At 40.3% G+C, this 20,510-nt stretch overlaps 1 protein-coding gene across 1 annotated transcript in view; it reads left to right on the top strand.

Annotated features, from left to right (window-relative positions):
* LOC108096747 (cyclic nucleotide-gated cation channel beta-1) overlaps nucleotides 1–20,510 on the top strand; it is a 69,826-nt gene that overhangs the window by 20,159 nt on the left and 29,157 nt on the right. Inside the window, 1 exon segment of the mRNA XM_017198600.2 lies at nucleotides 4,252–4,585. Coding sequence (XP_017054089.2) covers nucleotides 4,363–4,585 — 223 coding nt within the window. The 5' untranslated portion in view covers nucleotides 4,252–4,362.

Here is a 20,510-nt window from a genome sequence, read left to right as displayed (position 1 = left end):
CTCAATTATACAACGTGCGACAGCAAGGGAGCTCGCCGATAATTGCAACAATAAAACGCACACGACAATGGGAAAAAAATTAAAATTGATATAAGATTAAAGCGGTATAATAACACGCAAATAAAAAAATAAAAGAAGCAACCCAATGAAGCTGGTGTTGGCTGGTTGGCTGCAGAACCTTTTCGGTGGAGGAGAATTGACTGCAGCTGCATTCATTTGCATCGAAAATGTGGCAACGAGTCGAGGTTGAAATAATTGCACAAACGGGGGCTCCATGGAGATGGGGATGGGGTCATTGGGATATCGATGGCACAGACGGGGCGGCACGGAATTTAGTCGAATGCAAATGGGGAATTATTGGCAAGCATTATTTACTTATGCATTAAATGCGATTTTCAACTTTATTTAACCTCGATACATGGCAGGGGGTTAATTTTGATACTCGTATGTTGTGTAACACAACATGTTCTCGCTTGACTTGATTTGGTTTGGGATAATTTGTAAAGTTCTCTGATTATTTTGCTTATTGGAACAGGTATTTGATAAATGAACAACAAAACGGAGAAGCATATATGAATTTCGTTCAAATTTTTAAAGTAGAAACAAAACAATTGCATTTTAAAATCCAAATATGATTAGAGCATCTCTATTTTTTTTCACCCTTTAGCATTTTTACAACATTTTTACAATATTTGCTTGTTCAGCTTTTTAAACTTTATCGAATACAATGATTCTAAATTAGTGAATAAAGTTTAATTTGCATGCATTCAGCATTCATATTTCTGTCACCTCAGTGGCTTAGTTATTTAATTAGCGCTTTGGTCATCTGTGAAAGCGGAGCTTCCTGTTCGTGAATAAGTTTTCTCGCCATCTGGATTTTCGCATGGAAGTGTGCAATTAGGGGCGTCAATTGTGGTCAGTGTCCTCGTGCGGAGAGATCGCGTTCCATCAACTTGACCATGGCAACTTGTCAGCGTTTCCGTCGAATCATCTGCAGCGTCCTTTTCGTCCTGCTGGTCCTCCTCTTCCTCTTCCTCGTCCACTTCCCCCTTCGTCCTCGTCCTCATCCTCGATGCTGTCACATTCGTGTGACAAATGCGCACTTGGCTTAATCAGATGGAATGTGCCCTTGCCAAGGGCATAATCACTTTGGGATTCAGCTTGGCGTTCTCCATGTAAAGGCTTTTTTGCAGGGCAGTTGCCTTTTTGCGTTGCGTCCAGAATCGCGATTCTTGGCTCTAATTAGTAGCCTTTTTTTCGCCAGCTCCTCGTCTACTTTATCCTGGAAATGTTTTTGGCCCAACGCGAGATTGATGGTGATCCATTTTTTATGCAGGAAGCTGTCCGTTGTCTGTCCTTTGCAATGCGAGCCGGACAAATGAACGGGGTGGCAGCCGTGGGTTCTGCTACTTGGGGGATTATTTCAAAGGGGATTGCATTAATTAGCTAAAAACAAAAGCTCGTTATTTCTTGCTGATGCAGCTCCAAAGGCCATTAAATGCTGTCAGGTCGGGCAAAAAGCATTTTGACACGAAAATTGGTTTCGTATTTGAGCAGTTATATATAGTATGTATGCATTTTCAATTGTATTTACCCACAAACGTATTATATTTATAAAGTCTACATATATGCATACCAAATGCGGTTGTAACAATATTGGCCGAAAATTCCAACGGGAGTAAGCGAACCGAGAATAGTCTAAAAATTGTTTTCCACCTTCGATAGCTGGGAATTACCATATTTTCACAGCAAACGAAAAAGAGAAAGCGGCACGTGAAAGGTGGCAAAGGGGACATCAATGCAATTTTTACTCCGCATTTCGGGTTACTTTGCAGGCAAAGCTCGAAAAGATGCTAAAAATTGCAACGGAATTGCAAATGCTGTTGACACTTGCACAATGCAAACAATTGGCCCAGCTATCGGGTTTTCCTTTTGCATTCACTCTTTTTCCCGCCACCCCCTTTTCTGTCATAAAATGCTCCCTCCTTTTTGGGATTTGAAAGTTTCGAGTTTGGGGGGTTTCCCAGGCAATTTTCATGTTTACGTAGGTTTTGGCAACACTTGATTGCCTTTTGGGCTTTTCCTGAAGGAAAAGGTAACGCTGGATTGGTGCCAGGAAACTTCTCTACATTTTTCATAAGTATTTTGTTTGGCTCGTGCTAATATTTCTAGACGCCTTTGCATAATCATGGGAATTGAGATGGAATAGAAAATAGCTGACGTGCATCTTCAATTGTCGTGTTGTAATGGAAATTCATATTTATTATTGGTATTGGTAGCACGACACAATCATGGGAATAAAACATGAATAAAGAACAGGCGATAGACTTCAAGAATTTTAATCTTAAAATGCAAATTTATATTAATGATTTGATGATATAATGGATTTGTGTAAATATATAAGAGTTTGCAGGTTTCCTCTTTTTCAACAGAAGTACTTAAACAAATTTAAGCAAAAAGGTTTGTTTTCTTACCTGTTCCCCAGACTCTGCCAATCATTTTGATAGCCTTTCCGAATTCATAAGCATTGGAGTATTGGAACCGGATGTGAAATAAGTCAAGCACAAGTTCTTAAGCATCTCCCCGAAACCGATTTTTATCGTTTGTGTTTGTGCAACATCTGCAGTTAGTCCCCTCCACATGCGATTGGCTTGCAGACTGCGGCTCATAAATCATATTTGTATTTGGATCTCGTTCGCCTTTTCCCCCGCCATCCGAATTTCCTCGGAGTTTTCCCGCAGCGACGACAGCATTCAATCAAAATGCTGCAAAATCCCACAAATTTGTTATTCGTCACGTAGCCAAAAGAAAAGTTCAATGTGTGTAACAGTGTTATTTTTTTCCCAAAGTGTGCGTTGGGTATTACGTATACGCCCAGTCAAAAGGCATTTACGAAAAGAGTTTAAAGCCGGCGCGGGCATTTAAAGTGGCATAATATGTAAATATCGGAAGAGAATAATATGCATTACCCACTCCGTGGGTGGGGTAACATCCATTCCCCCACGAAGTCAACATATGCCGTACATTTGCCGGAGCGGCAACTTATCAAGTTTACACTCAACTGAATATTTAGAACCGCTGTTGAGTTGAGTTTCCCCCATTTCATTCGGGTTTCTCGCACTTCCCTTCTACGCACTGCTTATTAAATATTAAAATGATAAGGAAAAGGCGGAGGAAGGGTCTCCTTTTTTTTTTTTTTTTTTTTTTGGTTTTCTGTGTGTATGCATTGGGGTTTGTGTTCATGTCTATCATTTGCTTTTCGCCTGTTTTTCTGTCAAAGCGGCTTTAGGTTTAAATCCCGAAAAAAACCAAAATGTCATAGAGAAATGAGTGCTTTCAGTCGGCTGTTTGCTCTGACATATTTAATCAGGTCTTATTAGTTTACTTTTAAGCGGATTTTGCAAAAATAGCACTCTTAAATGAAACAAAATATTTGGTTTTCATTCAACTAAAACATACTGAAATTAAAGATGGTAATTTAAAATTTAATAACGCTTAAAGGCAGGAAATATTTGAAATAATATTTATGGTAGTTAAATAGTTAAAAACTGTGCTCAGAAAAATATACAATGCTTAGCTTATATGTACCATTATATTCTTTTTTAAACAGTATTTGATTAGTCATTGTGTTTGTCATTTGTTTTTAAAAGAAAGATTTTATTTTGGCAATTCATAGCACTCTATTCTTTATTCTACTTTATGGCGACGAATTTGATTGACGATAAAATCGATACTAAACGCTCTTTTCAAGGGGTTTTAGTCTCAAGTTTAAGCCATTAATCGCAGCGTCATTACTCTAGCCCCTTCATATGCTAATATTATATCTTCATTCATATTTTCCATGTCGCAATCATTTTGCGCCATGTTTCTTTTCGTCCGTCCTGCTTTTTTGTGTGTTGTTCTGTGGCATTTCTTTAGCCTTGATTGCAAGCATTTGCATAATTTAAGAAGCTCCTCGTCTGCGTCGTTGTCTTGAGCTGGCAAAGCATGAAAATGAAAATGAAAATGAAAATTCCAAGCCAAGACGAGCCAAGCCAAGCCTTCTTTCTTCCCTCTTCGAATGGATGGCGGTATCCTCTGTCTTGCTGCGCAGAAATTATCATATCTTTTGAAGCTCTGTTCTAAATTATTAACGAAATAAATAGCGAAGGCAGCAGCAACAGAGGCGCCCGAGAGCGCCATGGGAATATTGAAAAAGTTTCGCATTTCCATTTACCAGTTTCTTTTCTGTCTGTCTGTCTCCCGTTGCAGGAGTAAAAGTGGCAGCAACAGAAGCAGCAGCAGCAGCAGCAGAAGCAGCAGAAGAAGCAGCAGCAGAAGGGGGAAGCGGGATTTGGCGGCCAAGCGACGACAATCGGGGGCATGTCCACAGCCAAAAGGCTGGTGCTCTCGCTACGTGGACGCAAGAATTCGCAGGGCAACTCGGCGACCTCATCCACCCGGCTGGTATCCGCCGGCACATCGCCCGGCCATGAGCTGGACGAAATAGCCGTGGTATCCGGCACCGGATCCAGCAGTCACCACTTCTCCTATGGCGGTTGCCTCGCCACCGGCGGCGATGCGCCTCTGCCGCGCTACTCAACAGGTGAGTAAACTCTGAGGCACAAGATTATACCTACAAGTCACAAGCCAAGAGCTCCAAGCTCCCGGCTCCGACCTCTAAAGGCAGAAGCACCCGAACTGCAGTTAAGTAAAGTCACCAAAATGTAGACCCACCACTACCACCACCAACCAACCAACCAACCAACCACCACCACCACCTGCAACACTTCTGTGACCTGTGTGAAAAACCAAAACCCCAATGAACCCGACCTGCATGCCGGTAGAAGTGTTCGACTCACCTCATTTACACTTGGGGATATGAAATGAGGAATTTAGCTGAGAATAACGCTTAACCAATATATAACACATATGTGGAAACTTTCTGTTTTGCCAAAGAAGTGCTTATAGGAAAATCATTAGAAAGTGGCTAAATTGAGTCTATAAAAATATCAGTTAATTAAAAACGGAAATTTTAGGAAATTATCAAATAAAACCCTGATTTAAAAGTAGAGTTAATTTCTCAATTCGAAGATCTACATAGGAAATGGAATAAAAAATTGGTTGTGAGAGTTAAAAAGATAATTAGAAGGAAAATAAAACTACCGGGATTTCCCCTTGAATTCAATTTTTTTAAAGAATAAAAGCACATAAAAGTAATTTCTAAATAGCTAGACGTTAGAAATCTACCTTTTTCTTTAGCTTTTTGATATTTCATGGCTATACAATTTTTTATGTTGTTATTAATAAATAAATATAAATAAATAAAATATAAAGGGGTTATATAACTACCAATCAGTAGTAGTTGGTAGCTCAAAACCGCTTGGAATTATAAAAAAATATACACATTTTTTTACACTTTAAATAGTGATTTTTTTGTCTTGTCATATTAGAAAAAATTGGAACAGCAATAATGCTGTTAATGCTTTCCTCTTTTTTTGATGCTTAGTGCACTTGTTGGCTTTTTAAAGACTATTAAATATTTTGTCCACATAAATGCAAACCACGTAGAAAACTAACTCGTTCGTGATTTTAGTTGACATAAATCAATTTGTTTTGTTTTATTTATTTGGCTCCTTAATTGCGTTTCTCTTACTGTTAGTAATAGTTGTTTTTAGAATTTTAGAAACAAGTCCATGTTTTAGCGAATTAGTTAGGATTAGTGTTTATATGTATGGGCTTTTTGGGATCTTCTTAGATCCCAACTGGAAAGCGTGAACAAGCTTCCGAGTGACGATCCACCAACGCGTTTAGAAACAAATGTAGATTTAGTGCTTGGGCCCTGCTAAATTATGGAAATCTGGGGTCTAATGAAAGCGATGAAGATTTGATTTGACAAAAGCGCCTTAGCAGAAGGTCCTTGCGAGAAGCAATGGCAACGCCGATGGAAAGGCAAAGGCAAACAAATAACAAACAATCTTGGCCAACCTAATGGCAGCTGTTGTTGGCTCTGCGGAATAAATCAATCAAATGACAAATATGCTTAGGCAATTGTCAAGCCAAGTGGCTGCCTGCCTGCCTTCTGCCTGCCTGCCTGGGTTTTCTGGCCTAATTTCATTCGGAGGCTGCGGTGCGGTCGCCAGTTTTGTGCCATTGTAAAAGTGTGAGTGTGTGAGTGTGTTGTTTTAGCCAAAGCCACACGAGGAGCGAGAAGAGAGGAGCTCCGAGGCGAGTCCTTCGTTAGTTTTCTTGTCACATTTTATAGGCCGCATATGTGTGGCGTGGCGAGCGTCTTTGTTTTTTTTTTTTTGTTCTCCTGGCTCAGCGCACGTTCGTTGGCCCGGCTTACAGTTAATTTTGAGTGAAATTCAATTTATCATTGAGCGGGGCATAAATCCGCATTTGGGCCACTTTGGCTCGTTACGGACACAGAACTCAGAACTCAGAGCACAGAACGGAGCGTAGATTTATTTCGGTCGGTTCTGTTTGGTTGTCGCATTGTATTTCCCACGACATTAGCAAACTGCCTTCAATTTGTCAGCAATGAAACTTTGGCCCACATACGATACGATACGAAACGATATCGTACGTAGTATTGCATTTAATGGGACTTGTGCAGCATTTAGCGGAAGTTCGCCTTGTTTATTGGCCAGAAGTGTAATCGACATTTATCGCCATTTCTATGGCAGTGACTTGGCTTTAATGTCTTGCCACGCTTTAACGCTTTCGTGGAGAGTGAAAAAGTGGAGTACATAGTATGCTGATATCGAGGGAGTGAGTCAAAAACCGAAGCGTACGAAACATGGCCAAAAAAGTTGTTTGCAACTTTTGCCATATTTTTTCCCAGCCCCGAATGCTTTCGACAATTTTTAGTACATTGCCCTTACCACCCCTCGAATGTACATATATACATACATACACATTTTGTGTGTGACAAAGGCAATTTTGAACACGGCTTTGATCAAAGTTTCGGTGCCTGGCATCAGTAAATTAAATTTGACTTACACCAAAAATTCGGCATAAAATAGGAAACAAGTGAATAAATCTACGGCATAAATTTTAGCTATATATGCCATTGGCAAACACAAGCCACGCTTAAATCGATATGCGCAACTCTTAAAAGCTTAGAAAATTGAATTTGCCTACTTTTGTGGGAATATCGATCAATGGAACCGAACAGCGTTTATATATCTATTAGATAGATGGCCGGATAAAACGTTTTTCGTATTGAACTCCATCTGGTTGGCAGTGTGTGTGTGGGTATTTTTGATTTTTTGCCGATGAATGTCTTTGTTCGAGTCACGTTTAACTGGAAAAAGCCAAATGGATAAAGCTATCAACAGTGGCTCTTTGTCCCTCCGGCAGTTTCCTCCTTTGTCTTTTGTATTTTGTCGTTTTGCCTCTTGGTTTTCTTGTTTTGTGTCCTGCAATAATTGAGCTTAGAGGGTCTTATGGCAGCTGCATCATTGATTTGCCACCCAATCCCGCCACCCAATCTGCCGCCCTTTTTGCCCAATGCAAGTTTTCGCAAAAGTTTCCCGCTTCGTTTTTCTTTCCATTTTATTCCGTTGGATTTTTGCTTTTAGCACAGCCCAAGCTCAAACCCGAAAAAGACTTCACTGCCAGACATAGTTGAGTCGCAGGAGCAGCAAAACTTTTTCCATTTGCCAACAGAGTTCACTTTTCCAGTGGGCGAGTGAGAGGCTACGACAATTTTCAAGTCTCCCCTCGCCCCTTCGCACTTGCACCCGGGAAAATTGCGCATGTATAATTAGTTTTATTTACCACCTGGCACACAAATTTTAATTAGAATTTATGCGTCCTTCTCCAGTGGCCTCCTCTTCCACCTCCACCTCCACCGATGCTAATCCTTTGGCTGCTGTCCTGCCTGCAACTTCTTCGTTGTCTTCTAAGGCGTCTTTGGCAGCCAGGAATTTTCTGCTGGCCAAGCGATTTAACTTCAGCACAATGCCGTGCACTGAGCAAATACTTGGATGGGAATTTAATAGAAAATATTTACCTGGAGATGGAACAGTTATCGTTGCACACTTTTATTGATTTTATGTTTAGAGAAATTTATGTGCAATAAAGGAAGGAATTTATGTGTTTGCACTACAAGTTCAGCTCAAGAAAAGATTGAATTCCCATTAGAAATTTAAATTCTTATCTCTTCTGTCATTTTGATTACCTGTTACCTTTTATCGCTCTGCATCAACTTCATCGCCCGTCTGAGTTGTAGTTGCTGGCCGTATGTAATTTGAGTATTTCAATTATAAAAGCAATTTGTCAGAGGATGGGAAAGTTTCGATTACAATAAGCGTATTAGCTTACCAATTACTCGATATAGCCGAGAACCAAAGTGGCAGGAGTAAGTCACGATGGGCAAACGGAAAGGGGTATAGTCGTAGATTACCATATCCATGAACTATTCAACCGGCAGCAGAGGAGAGCAGAGTGTGTCTCAAATTTTCGGCAACACAGGGAATGCAAAAATAGTTGCCGGCACTTCACGATGCCGCACACAGTGTTGCAGGGCTTGCCGTTTTAATTGCCATTCGCGATGCTATGGCATGGAAGCCACGTTGCGTATACGCCACGTTGAGTTGTCCACATTGTTGCCGCGAAGTGCTTGGGACAACTTTAGCATCGGAGACTCGCTGCGTGCAACACAAAGGGCCACTTAAAGTTGGCACACAAGCGCTTTCACAAAAGGGGATTTGCTTTGAACGGGACGAGAATTGCGAATGCGAATGCGAAGGAGCGAGAAGGCAGCAGAAGGAGAAATGATGAAGGACGAAAGACGGAGGTGGAGGAAGGACGAAGAGGACGAGAGTGGGCTTAAAGGTCGGCGCCAATGTTGTAGTCTGTAATGCAATTACAAATGCAGGTGGGGAGCAGATCCAGCATCAGCTTCAGCTTCCAGTTGGAGCGGCATTAGTTGGCATCCAGCCAGGTGTCGGCCAAAAGGGCGCTCGAGTCCGCTAGTGGATTCTATCTACCATTTCCACTGGCACTCCCTCATCCGAAATGGTTGACTTATCAACTAAAGTGCCGCATTAAAAGGAGCAGAGCAAAAAAAAAAAACTAGTAAAGCGCTTCGCCCTTTGCACATTTGCAGGGCCATTGAGCTCTTCTCCTGGCCTCCCCCTTATTCCCCCTCTTTTCCTTCCCTTTTACCAACTCTTTATCCTCAAGTCCTTTGAGTGGGCATGACGCAGACAAAGGGCATTAGAAATGGTCAGATAAGGAGATATGCAAATGATCTGCAGCTGGGAGCGTGTGCGACTTAAGCTGAGTGCCCAAGTACTTGTACTTGGGGAAAAGTTCAAGCTTAAATGATTAAATGTATCTACTTTGTGAACTATCTGTTTATTATTTGTAGTATTAATAAATATTGTAACAAGAAAAAGCCGAATTCTCTTTTTTAAGGAAATATATTTTTCCTATTTCCAGATCAAACATTTTTTTATTTGTTTTTGAGGGAATGAAATTATTAAAAGAAAAAAATATACAAATTTTAGTGGCACTTCACATTTATTTATTCATATTTAGCTTTAATACCACACATTAATTTTTATTTTTTAAATATCAATATTTTGCAAAACTCACAATTTACTTTTATTACTTTTAGAACTTTGGTTAAATATTACAAACTAAATACTTGACCAAAGGCAACAGTGCGTATGCATATTTCTCCTCAAAACCACATCACTCATACGCTCAGTTTCTCGCAAACAATTGATGTAGACTATCCATGAAAGCAAACGTTAAGCCCTGTGAAGCATAACTAATACGCACCGGTGTTCACATGTCAAATGGAACCTTGTGTAAAACTTTAGGACTTTTATTTATCACAAAAAAAGGATCTTTTTGTTATTCATTCATGGTGTTTTGTGTCGTATTTACACCAATGTGTAAACTTGAATAGAAAGCAAGCCGAAATTCAGCTATCTGACCTTTTTAATGCAAATGAAAGTGTTGGAGTGACCGCAGCCGCACAGACATACATAGAAGTAAACACACGAGAACACAGACACATTCGCAGAGTGGCAGACATCAAACATTAAGCACTTAAGGCCATGAATTTGATTCTGGATTCTGGTCGAGAGGGCGGAGGTCGAAGCGAGAGTTCGAGGCGAGTTGCAGGGACAGAGATCATGCGACGACATGTCGGGCATATCAATCACTTGCCCTCTGCCGTTTCGCCGACCATAAACCTATTATTTTCCAACCGCAACTTCCCCCTCCCACTCTCCTTCCCCCTCCCCCTCTCCGCTTTCCCTCGAGCGAGTTGGCTAAGCCTGCGGCAGTTCTACTCATGTTTTTGCCAACTCCGCAGCAGCAGCGGCAGCGATGATAATTCGGTCAGCTCGGTCTGTCCCAACTTGGCAGTCGTGTGTCGCTATGTGGGCCAGTTGGCCGGATTAACTTGCAAGGGGATTAACAGCGCCAGTGACCGCAGACAGAAACAGAAACTGAAACAGGCAAATGGCAACGGCAATGGCAATGGCAACGGAGACAGGAGACAGGAGTCGGGGCGAAAATCTGAATTAGGGACGACGAGCGTTGCAAGGAGCCAAGCCAAAATCTCTTTAATGTCTGACCTTTGCGCCAAATATGCTTTTAGCTGGTATCACTGCACAGGGAAAAACATATTGCCACGCTTAATCTTTGTCATTCATATGGAATTGAGCATTACATGTTTTTAAGGGCAACGTATACGGTGTTTATGCGATGGCAATTTCATGAAATGAGCAAAATAATTGACTACGCGAATACATAAAAACGTGTTTAAACACATTTTTTGCTCGTTTAATCAAATAATTGCCTGAAATGGGAAAAAAAGGAAAAGCGGTTTTTTTTTTTTTATTCTTATTAATTAATACATAATGTTGCCAACATTAATTAAAAAATTATTTCCATCGCATTGATTCGTCCAGACTTCTCCTAATTAAAATATAATAAATATGTTTTATTTTATTAATAGAATGTCATCAAATTTTTATACAATTATTTTAATAATAATAATTAACCATTATTCATAATCAACCGTTTTCTTTAGTTTCAATAATGTTTTAATATTCAAAAGCACTTAAAAATGATTTATTTTAATTAAAAACCAATTGTTTTTTTTAGTGTATAAATACCATAGCGAATATATACGAACACCCACTGCTTAAGGCTGTGGCCAACGTTTTTTTAAAGGAGCAATTTGCTGCCGAATTTATGTGGTAATTACCCACGGACCCGCTGCAGCAAATTAAGTTTTGCCAGCTGGCAGCGAGGAGCACGACACGAGACATTTTGCTGGCCAACTAAGCGGATTACAATTTCATACTTGGCCCTCGCTTTGCCTTCCCTCATTTTCGCTATGGCCCGAATTTTCGGATTTTTCGCTTTTCGGGGTTTGTTGGTCTGCGGCAAAATTTGACTTTTTACAATGCGATAAGCGCAATTTAGAAGCCAGGCGAATAACAAAAACCAAGTGGGTGAAGGCAATGCCGAATCGTGAGCAGTTTGATCACGTACTGCCTTAAAGCTGAATGCGGTCCGAAAGCCGAAAGGAGAAGCTCTTGGCCAGAACTGCAGCCCAATCGCATTTCGGCTGCCAATCAGTCGAATTTGTGGCCGGCAAAAGGAGGAGCGTGAAAAAGTCCTCGGAAGCTGCTGCAAAATGCTAACTGACCACGTGTGATATGATTTTCACGTTTTCCGGCCAACGGTTATGGCCACAATTGAGCTGGCAGCCAAATGAACTGCCGGCTCTTACTTAACTGCCCCCAAAAGTCAAGTGAAAGTTTTCGACGGAGAAAATTATGAAATGAAAATTACAAAATGAAGTCGAACTTTTATGTTATTATCTGTCTGCGAATTGAACAATAAAAAGTTCAAAGTATTTTGATGATCCTTTTCGAGAAGAAATTTCTTTACAAGCCAATATGCCAGCAGAGTCAATGGCTGGAGCAGAAATTGCTTGACATTAAATTCAATGCGATTAGGTCAGACATACTGGATGACTGGGATATAAGAGGGCAGAACTTTGGGAAAGGGAAGGAGCGGGGAAATTGAAACATCGGAAAACATATAGTATTGGACAAGGAGCTACCATTGATTGATAACATTCGGAGCCACCCTGCGATGTGTGTGCACTTAAATTTGATATCCTTTGTGAGCAGAATAGCTCGGCAGGACTCTGTGCCTCGAGTGCCGGCATTTCTTTGCTCAGGCTCTTGCCCTTATTATACGTTCGTTAAGCTTTTTTTGCGCTTTGTCCTGGCGCCTCTGTCGCTCCTGCGTCCTGTTCGTCCTGCAGGCCATTAATGCACAGGCTCAGCACTCGGAGTGCTCCATGTCCATGTGACCCAAATAGGTTTCGTTTTAGGGCTTAATGGCATAATGACGGAAGCACTGGGCTGCAACAACACCAAGAGCTCGAAGTCAAAGCAAACATGCGACCAAAATAAAATTTTTTTAGACCAATTTCCCAGGGAGACGATCCACTTGGCTTTCTCCTGTCCGTTTTCCCCCTTTTTTTTTGCTTCTTCGTCCTTCAATCGACCACTTTAAAAAGTTGCCGCAAAATGAAATTGAAAAGTCAATACAATGTAATTGTTGTCCTTCTCCCCCGAAAACAGTGTTGTCCTTGTTTTTGTTTTGGTTTGTTGTTGCTGTTGCTGTTGTCCTTTTTGCCACAGCCAGCGACGATGTTCATTCAATTTATTTGTAATTTTTTAACAATTTAACAGTTAAAAAACAAACCAAACAAGGAAAAACAACAAAAAACGAGAGAAGAAAAACTCGAAAATAAACTTTTCACCCAACACACACACACACACACACAAAAATATTTGTATATAAATGGGGAAAAGGGGAAAGAAGGTAGAGGAACAGAGACAGCAACAAAATGGTGGCCCAAAGCAAATACAATTATGCGAAGCAACAACAACAGTGCTAAGCAAATACTTGCCCCCACAAAAGCCGCGTGCTTAGAATGTGTAATTCATTTGAAAGTTTTTGCACCACTCTCGCGATGTTCTGTCGACAGAAATTAATTTAACTTTCGGCTCGGTCAGGAGTGGACTCCAGCCCCCCTCCCCTCACTCCCTCACTCCTTCTTTCCACTTCTCTCCCTTTCCCGCCATTGTTGACTCCGCCAAAAAAGGGTCAGCAAGGTCAGGGCCCCAAGTGTTGGATGTGCATTTCGATCAATTAACATTTCCACAAGCGGCTTACAGGCCCTAAATGCGATTAATGCATGAAATTCACTTAGGTGAAGGCTTTCGTGGGGCAAAGGGAATTTCGAGGGGCTGGAGGGGGGAATGGTTATTCTCCACTTTAAAAAGGGGCGATTCAAGAGTTCATCTCTACACAGTGAGAAAATTTAATTTGGTTTTAAAAAAGTTATTACTTAACTTATATATTTTATGATAATTTCCCTACAAAACAATTTGTGGTGAGCAAAAAATAAACTTAAAGATTAATAAACTATTTGTTTACTCCCAAAAAAAAATTAAGACTGACAATTATTATAAAAATATAAGCTTAATAATGTAAAACTAACAAAATTGAAATTTATTAAAAAATAAAAAAAAAAAAAAAAAAAATTAGTGCATGAATTTATTGCGATGTAGAATGATTATAATCGAGTTTTTTATAGCTACATGATTTTTTTTGGTGCACTAACTCTCCATTTGCGGCCGTCTGTTTGTCTGGCGAAAGTTTTAATTATAGTTGCAGGATCTGTTGTTGCACGAAACGCTCATATCCTCGAGCCAAGATGCTGTGTCGGAAATTGCAACTTGAAGCGGTTTTAGCTTAATTTGACTTGCAGAACACTCTCACACACACATATGCACACCCAACAGCACACACACCCTGGCAAACACTTGGTAATCAGAGCATGGCTGAGAGCCAAAACATTTTTGGCATAAACGCCCAGAACTGTCGAAACAATGAAGTACGGCCAGTAGTGCCAGCTCCGAACGGGGCAGGAAAGCTATTTGCGGCATGCAGCAAGCGAGTGAATTCAACGCCGTTGCACGAGCAGTGCTTATGCAGCAATAATAATAATAGCAGTCGTAATAACAGAATAACAACTGTGTTTGCAACTTTCGCAAAAAACAAGTCCAAAAGGTTTCCAGTTGGTATGCAAAGCGGTTTTCAGTGGCAATTCTGCAAAAACACTTCGACTTTTGCAACCGAAATATCGTATATAAAAGTTATCAATGTGCAGCATTATTTTGGCACTTTGATTGAAATGTAAAAAAACACATTAAACAAGTTTTCCCATTAAGTACGTTAATGTTGAAAACTTTCAATTTTAACTAAACTCTTTTTCCAATTTTACTTATATTATCAAATTTGAACTATTCGACATTTAAACTCGTAAACTTGCAGCACTTAAATCGTTTTTCCAGCAGAATTTGATTAAAGAACTTTTTCATGACACTATGCATTTGCAAAGAGCATTTAAAATTTAAAAGCAAACTTTACCAGTAAACCCAAACCAAAGTGCAACGTCTGCTGCTGCAACAAACATTATGCTCGCTCGATACTTGTGCTATCGGCTGTAAAAACAAGAGAGTTCCAAGTTAGTTACCCCCTATTTTCCCCATGTGGTTTTCCCCGCAACGCACACACTGCAGTCATTGAGCTGAGAAAACGGGGGAAAACCCAAACGGCAAGTTGCATTTCGGTGAATTATTGATTTGTGGCTGCGGTGGAAGATAAAGAGCTGCGCCAGCTGCTGCAGCATCGAGCTAATTGAAGTGTTGCGGACAAAGCCAGGAATAATCTTCGAGTCGGACTGAGATGGTCCGAATCAAATTGCTTTACTGGCAAACATTCTGCGGAGACGGAGTTGGAGTTCTACGGATGGCAGCAATTATACCATTGCAAGGATCCAAATTGAATCTGTTTATTGGGGACTCCACACCCTCTCCTCTTCATCATTTGCATAATTAGCTGGCTGAAAATATTCATTGCATACGCAAGGGGGCAGAGATCGGAACCGGAATTTGTGGGCGCGTATTACGCATACGCCTAGTTGGCGCAAATTGCCCCATTGGCTTCTGTTTTATCGCTGGCAAAAATTAAAATCTAAGCTCAAACTTTTCCCGGCCCTCTTCACAGTGTTTGTGTCTGCGGCTTTGTCCTAATCACATCACGTGCGGCTGTCTTGTCTCACATTACACACTCCCCTGTTTGGAGTACACTCACCGAAAATATGAGTTCGATTAAGAACTAAGGTAATTTGTAAGTCATTAACAACCAAATGGTTGTTTAAATTTATGATGGCATAATATAAAAAACGTTTACAGCTTACGAATTCTCAAATTAAATTTATATATGTTTTCTTAAAAGGTTTAAGAATGATTAGATTAAAAAAAGGGTAATTAGTTATTATAGGGGTGTTTTCTGATACATAAATAGGTCCGTATATTTTTGTGTTTTAAAAAAATATGATAAAAATTCTAACCTCTTTTAAAGATACGAAATCCGACCAATAAAATATATACAATCCTTTATATCTAGTTTCTTAAAGAACTTAGTTGCTTCATTGCGGTTTTGTCACCTTTTCTACGAAACTATTACCATAATTGGCAATGAGTTTTTTCCTGAGTGCATGGGCCATACATATACGTATATGCAACTAAGTTTGTGGCCAAAATTACAGGCCATGTCCTGAGCTGAGCCGAGCTGTTGGTCTGGCGTTGTCTGCTTTTGGCATTTGTCGCAATTGCCGTTAACTGCCAGCGCGTGTTGCCTGCCAACGTTTCATTATCAAAGCCGAGTTTGCCACTAAGCACGTCGTAAACAATAAGCTGGTCCCCTCAGCATTCGCTTTTTGGCCCTGGTGGCCCACGCTTATTACTTTCGTCCCATTACGGGGACATGGTCACAGGACATGGAACACGGAGCACCGACAAACGGACAACGGACAGCGGACAGCGGACAACGGACAACGGGCCCTGGACAACTTTATGGCATGCATACGCATATGGATATATATAAATTCTCCTTAAAATCGTTTAATATGCCCCATTGTTCTTTGTGTGTGTGCGAGTGTGCGGGTGTGTGTGTGTGTTTGGAGGGTAAGGCCTAAATAATTACCATTGCAATTTCAATTTGCTCCTTGTTTTTGATGTTTGCGAGGAAAGCCTGCGGGGATAGATCTGAATTTTCCGCCCAACTCGCTGGCTATAATAAATTCCACGGTTTTGTGCAAATTCCACAAAACATACGGAATAATTCATCTTGTCTTTGTCTGGTAAATCTTGGCATTTCATGTATGCTAGACAAATTATATGTGTTTTTAATCTGGGCAAGTTTCACTGTAGTGGCTGCAATTGACATTTTACTCGCAACTGACTGCTAAGTGCTCGCACTCTAATTTAAATTAAACTAATTTGTAAATCTTAAACACACACACACACATACAAAGACAGAGAGAACTTCTTTTGTATGACTTGGCGTGTGTTTGTGTGTGTGCATATCTGTTTGCCCTCCACATGCCCTTGTGTATATTTTTAACCCAAATCCATTAGAGAAGTTACTCAAGAATCCTTTAGATATTTATGTGCTGTGAGCGCTGTCTTAACCCCCAGCGCACACACACATAGTGGCATCTGCGGATGCAGATACATATGCGCAGCTACAGTGGCAGATTCAGATACAGATACAGTTACAGATGAAAGTGCAGTTGCTTAGCCGAGAGGTTCGGAGCGGGTGAACGGAGCGCAGCAGAGGTCACATCAAGTAAATAGCAACGTCGTCGAGGCAAACAAATACGCAAACATTTATAAGACTGCTAAGCTCATAACGAAATGCACTTACACTTGAGAACAAGCAGACTGACACACTCACACATTTAAACAGACACACACACACACATGTCGAGGGTGACCGCCGCTTCCTCCTGGATTTTTTCGATGCTAAGCAGACAGGCACTGAAAAAAAAACTGAAGTAAAATACAAATTCGCAAAAATGAAAAAAATCAGAAAAATGTAGAGTGCCAAATTCTGGTTATAAATAACAAGAATATTAATAAAATGGTCAGAAATGAAGATGAAATCCTAATCACCTCCACAAACTTGGTAGTTATTTATTGGGAGATGTTTTTAAAAATAAATATGACAAAACTTAACAAATGCTAACACCACAGATATAACATTGAAATCTACTTATGAGTTCCTAACCTTCTTACACCACTTTGGTTAACACAACCACCTCTTAACACCTTCAAAAATCTTTTACTACACATTTTAACACTTGCAATAAACGTGTATATCTGTGTATCACGTATACGCCATGTGGGACTGTCGACAAGCGAGCGGTGAGAGCTCATCTGCCATTCAAGCCAATGTCCCAGGACAATGTCAATGGAACCGCGAGGCACAGACGCCTTTCAGCTGGCTTAGCCACCGCTCAGCGGTAAGCTAATGGTCCCCAATCGCTGGATCTGGATTGGAATTCAGATTGGGATTTGCGAATGTGGATCGGGATCAGGCCAGAAAGATGCTGAAACGATTGTGCAGCTGGCCAAAATGTAATTAACTGCGCATTTCCCAGGGAAATAAAGATATTCAGATGCGGGCAGCCGCCAGCGCTTGTCACTCAATTTCAGTGTTGCACCCGCATTGCATTCGTGCACCCGAGATCCTGCGAACTGCGAACTGCGAACTCCGAACTCCAACTCGAATATCCTGGCGAAGAGGAGGGACTGCATGCCACCATACTCGCATCCTTTTGGCCCTCATGTCCGCGCATATTAAAAGTTTAATGTAAATGTAATGAGCGCCAGCGCATGCAAATGAACAGTTTGGCTTTAACCCCCTTTCTGCCACGCCCCCTTTCGCCCCCGCGCTTTTTATTGCTTTTGCGGTTGCAGCAGCTGTGTGGCATCCATGTTGCTTCGCTGCTAATGAGTTGAGTCACTTAAATACATTGAAAGCGCTGCAAAATTAAAGTACATTTAGCGCCGTTAGTCGAAAGGCATTTTCCCACATGCGCGAAACCGTGATTTTAATGAAAAAAGTACTGCTAATTGTCCCTTTAGGATTTTTAAACATGATAGCAAAACTAATAGATTCATTAATTCATTTTGAAAATATTTAAACGAAAATTAAATAAATATTCTTTGCCTTATGAAAATGAAATATGTATATTTATTATATGCATATTAATTCAATGTAAATTAGTTAGTGTAATTGGTATAAAAAAGAACGTTTGCCAAGCTTAACCATTATGTAAATAAAAACATTTAAAAATTATTTAAGCCTTATACACTTTACATTTCTGCATAAACTGTCAATCGGAAAATACAGCGAAGCTTTGCCAACAAAATTAAGCCGTATTAAAACCGAATAAAGTAATTATGCACTTTAGTGCTCACTTAAATAAATTTGCTAACTTGTTTGTTTAATCTGTCGGACTGTACAAAAATTTAAAACTTGCTTTTGGTTATGAGAGTTAGTTACATTTTAAATAAATCTAAACAATTCTACCTTTGAAAAGGCAAAATGTCGCAATGCTGTAAAAAATGTAATAAATTTTGACAGCTTTGTCTGTTTCTATTGTCATTTAAATTATAAATAAAACTAATTTGCTTTACATATGTATAAATAAAATATAAATGTAAATGTATTACAAATGAATTACAAAATTATTTTAACATAGTCAATAGTTAATGTTAAAAACTTCCCTTTTTTTTCGTGGGATCAATTTTGACAGTATTCCCTTGAAATGTGTGGACTGTGTTTTAAACTCTTCATAGCTATCATGCTTGACCATCTGCTATTTCCGCGGCGAGAATTGCCGCAATTTCGACGGCTTATTCCGTTGTCAACTTTGGTGCCGCCGACTGTTAATTGAATTGGCTGCTTCGCCGGCGAGTTTGTCACAGCTGCTCCATTTGCTCCATCTGGGCCAGCTGCTGCTCCTCCACCTGGCCCACCTGGCCACGCCCACTCATACACAAATACTCGTATATTCGCATCGCATCGCTTACACGCACGTGCGCACAAATACACAGGCAGTGTGGCACGCCCCCTATCGCACCTTAATACGCATTCATGCATACCAAAACGCCGAGTGCGAGTGGCAGAGGATGCCGGGATGCCAGAACGAGATCCTTCGCCATTTGGGCAAGGCGTTCAAGAATGAGCAGGACCAGAATGAGTGTAGATGTGGGTGTGGCATGGGTGTGCGGCATGGGCATGGGTAATGCGATGGTGGCAATGAGTCCCAATGAGTCGCAATGATGATGGCGCCTTATACAGTTTTCTCAGTTTCCCACTTGCCTTTGCCCGAAAAAGGGCGTTTAATTAAATGAAGTCGTTTGCATTAAGGGGTTATATACCTTTTTGAGCGAAAAAAATGAGGGAACTTTGGATTTTTTTTCAGGTGTGTAGCAATTATTTTATGATACTGAGGTTATTATTTATTGATAGTACATGTTTTTATAGACACAACAAACGTTTGTTCTTAAAAAAATATAAATAACTTTCGAAGTTATGGCAATTCTCTCATAACCCTTTTTTTGTTATAGCGGCTTGCGGTGACCACGATGGAAGTCCAGCGGGTCAACTTAAATCAATAAACCAAAAAAATTTTATTAGTTTAGTATTATTTCTAGTTCGTCATTGAATTACTTCAAGAATATTTGGTTTTTTCTGCATACAGTAACAATTTTTTCAAAAAATTGATTTTTCGAGCTCTAAAAATTTTATTAAAAATTTCTTAACTGCAAAATCGAAATTGCCGCAGAAAAACTGATTCAATGGCGAACTCGGCACAATCATTACGAATATTTAAAAAAAAAATTGAAGAAGATCGATCAAATAGTTCTTGTGCAATCGCGGTCACAGCAAAGGCACTTTTGGAAAAAAACGACTTTGAGATAATCGCATTCAAAGTTTTACGTTGCGTTACAAAGAGTGACGAACCGCGCCTCAAAAGGCTGTTTTCTTATCGAACTATTATTCGGATCTCTTCAAAAATTTGGGAAAATGTTCTCTAGGGGATATACTTTAGGATTCAGCTAAAAAAAATTTTTCGTTTTTTTGAAAAAAAAAAGGTATATAACCCCTTAATGTTGTCATTACGCATTTGCCTACGGAGCTCTTTGGGAGCAAACAAAAAAAACAAAAAAACGAGGGCAAGATGCACAAAATTCATTACTTAAATGGAGAGCAGGTGGATGGCCTTTGTTGCCTGCTGAGAAACATAAGCTGGATTCGTGTTCCCTATCGCCAGGCATTATGAATGCCATTCCCCGGAATGGAAAAGCCCCTCCCTCAGATTCACCCAGATACGCAAATTCAATTCTCGCTCGCATCAAACGTTTCCACTCACTCTGGCCAGCCAGTATCGAATTTCCACTTTCATTTCACAGCTCGGGGAAAATCAGGTTTTGAGTGCTTTATTGCCCTTTTTTCGGTCAGCAGGGCGGGCCGTGTCAATTAAAGCCACACGGACGCGGTCCTCGGCCGGGCTTTGAGCCAATTAAAAGTGGGCCAGCACTGTTGGC

The sequence above is a fragment of the Drosophila ficusphila genome, unplaced genomic scaffold (genome assembly GCF_018152265.1).
Source record: "Drosophila ficusphila isolate 14025-0441.05 unplaced genomic scaffold, ASM1815226v1 contig_414, whole genome shotgun sequence".
Lineage (NCBI taxonomy): Eukaryota > Metazoa > Arthropoda > Insecta > Diptera > Drosophilidae > Drosophila > Drosophila ficusphila.
This window is presented reverse-complemented; position numbering and strand designations above follow the sequence as displayed.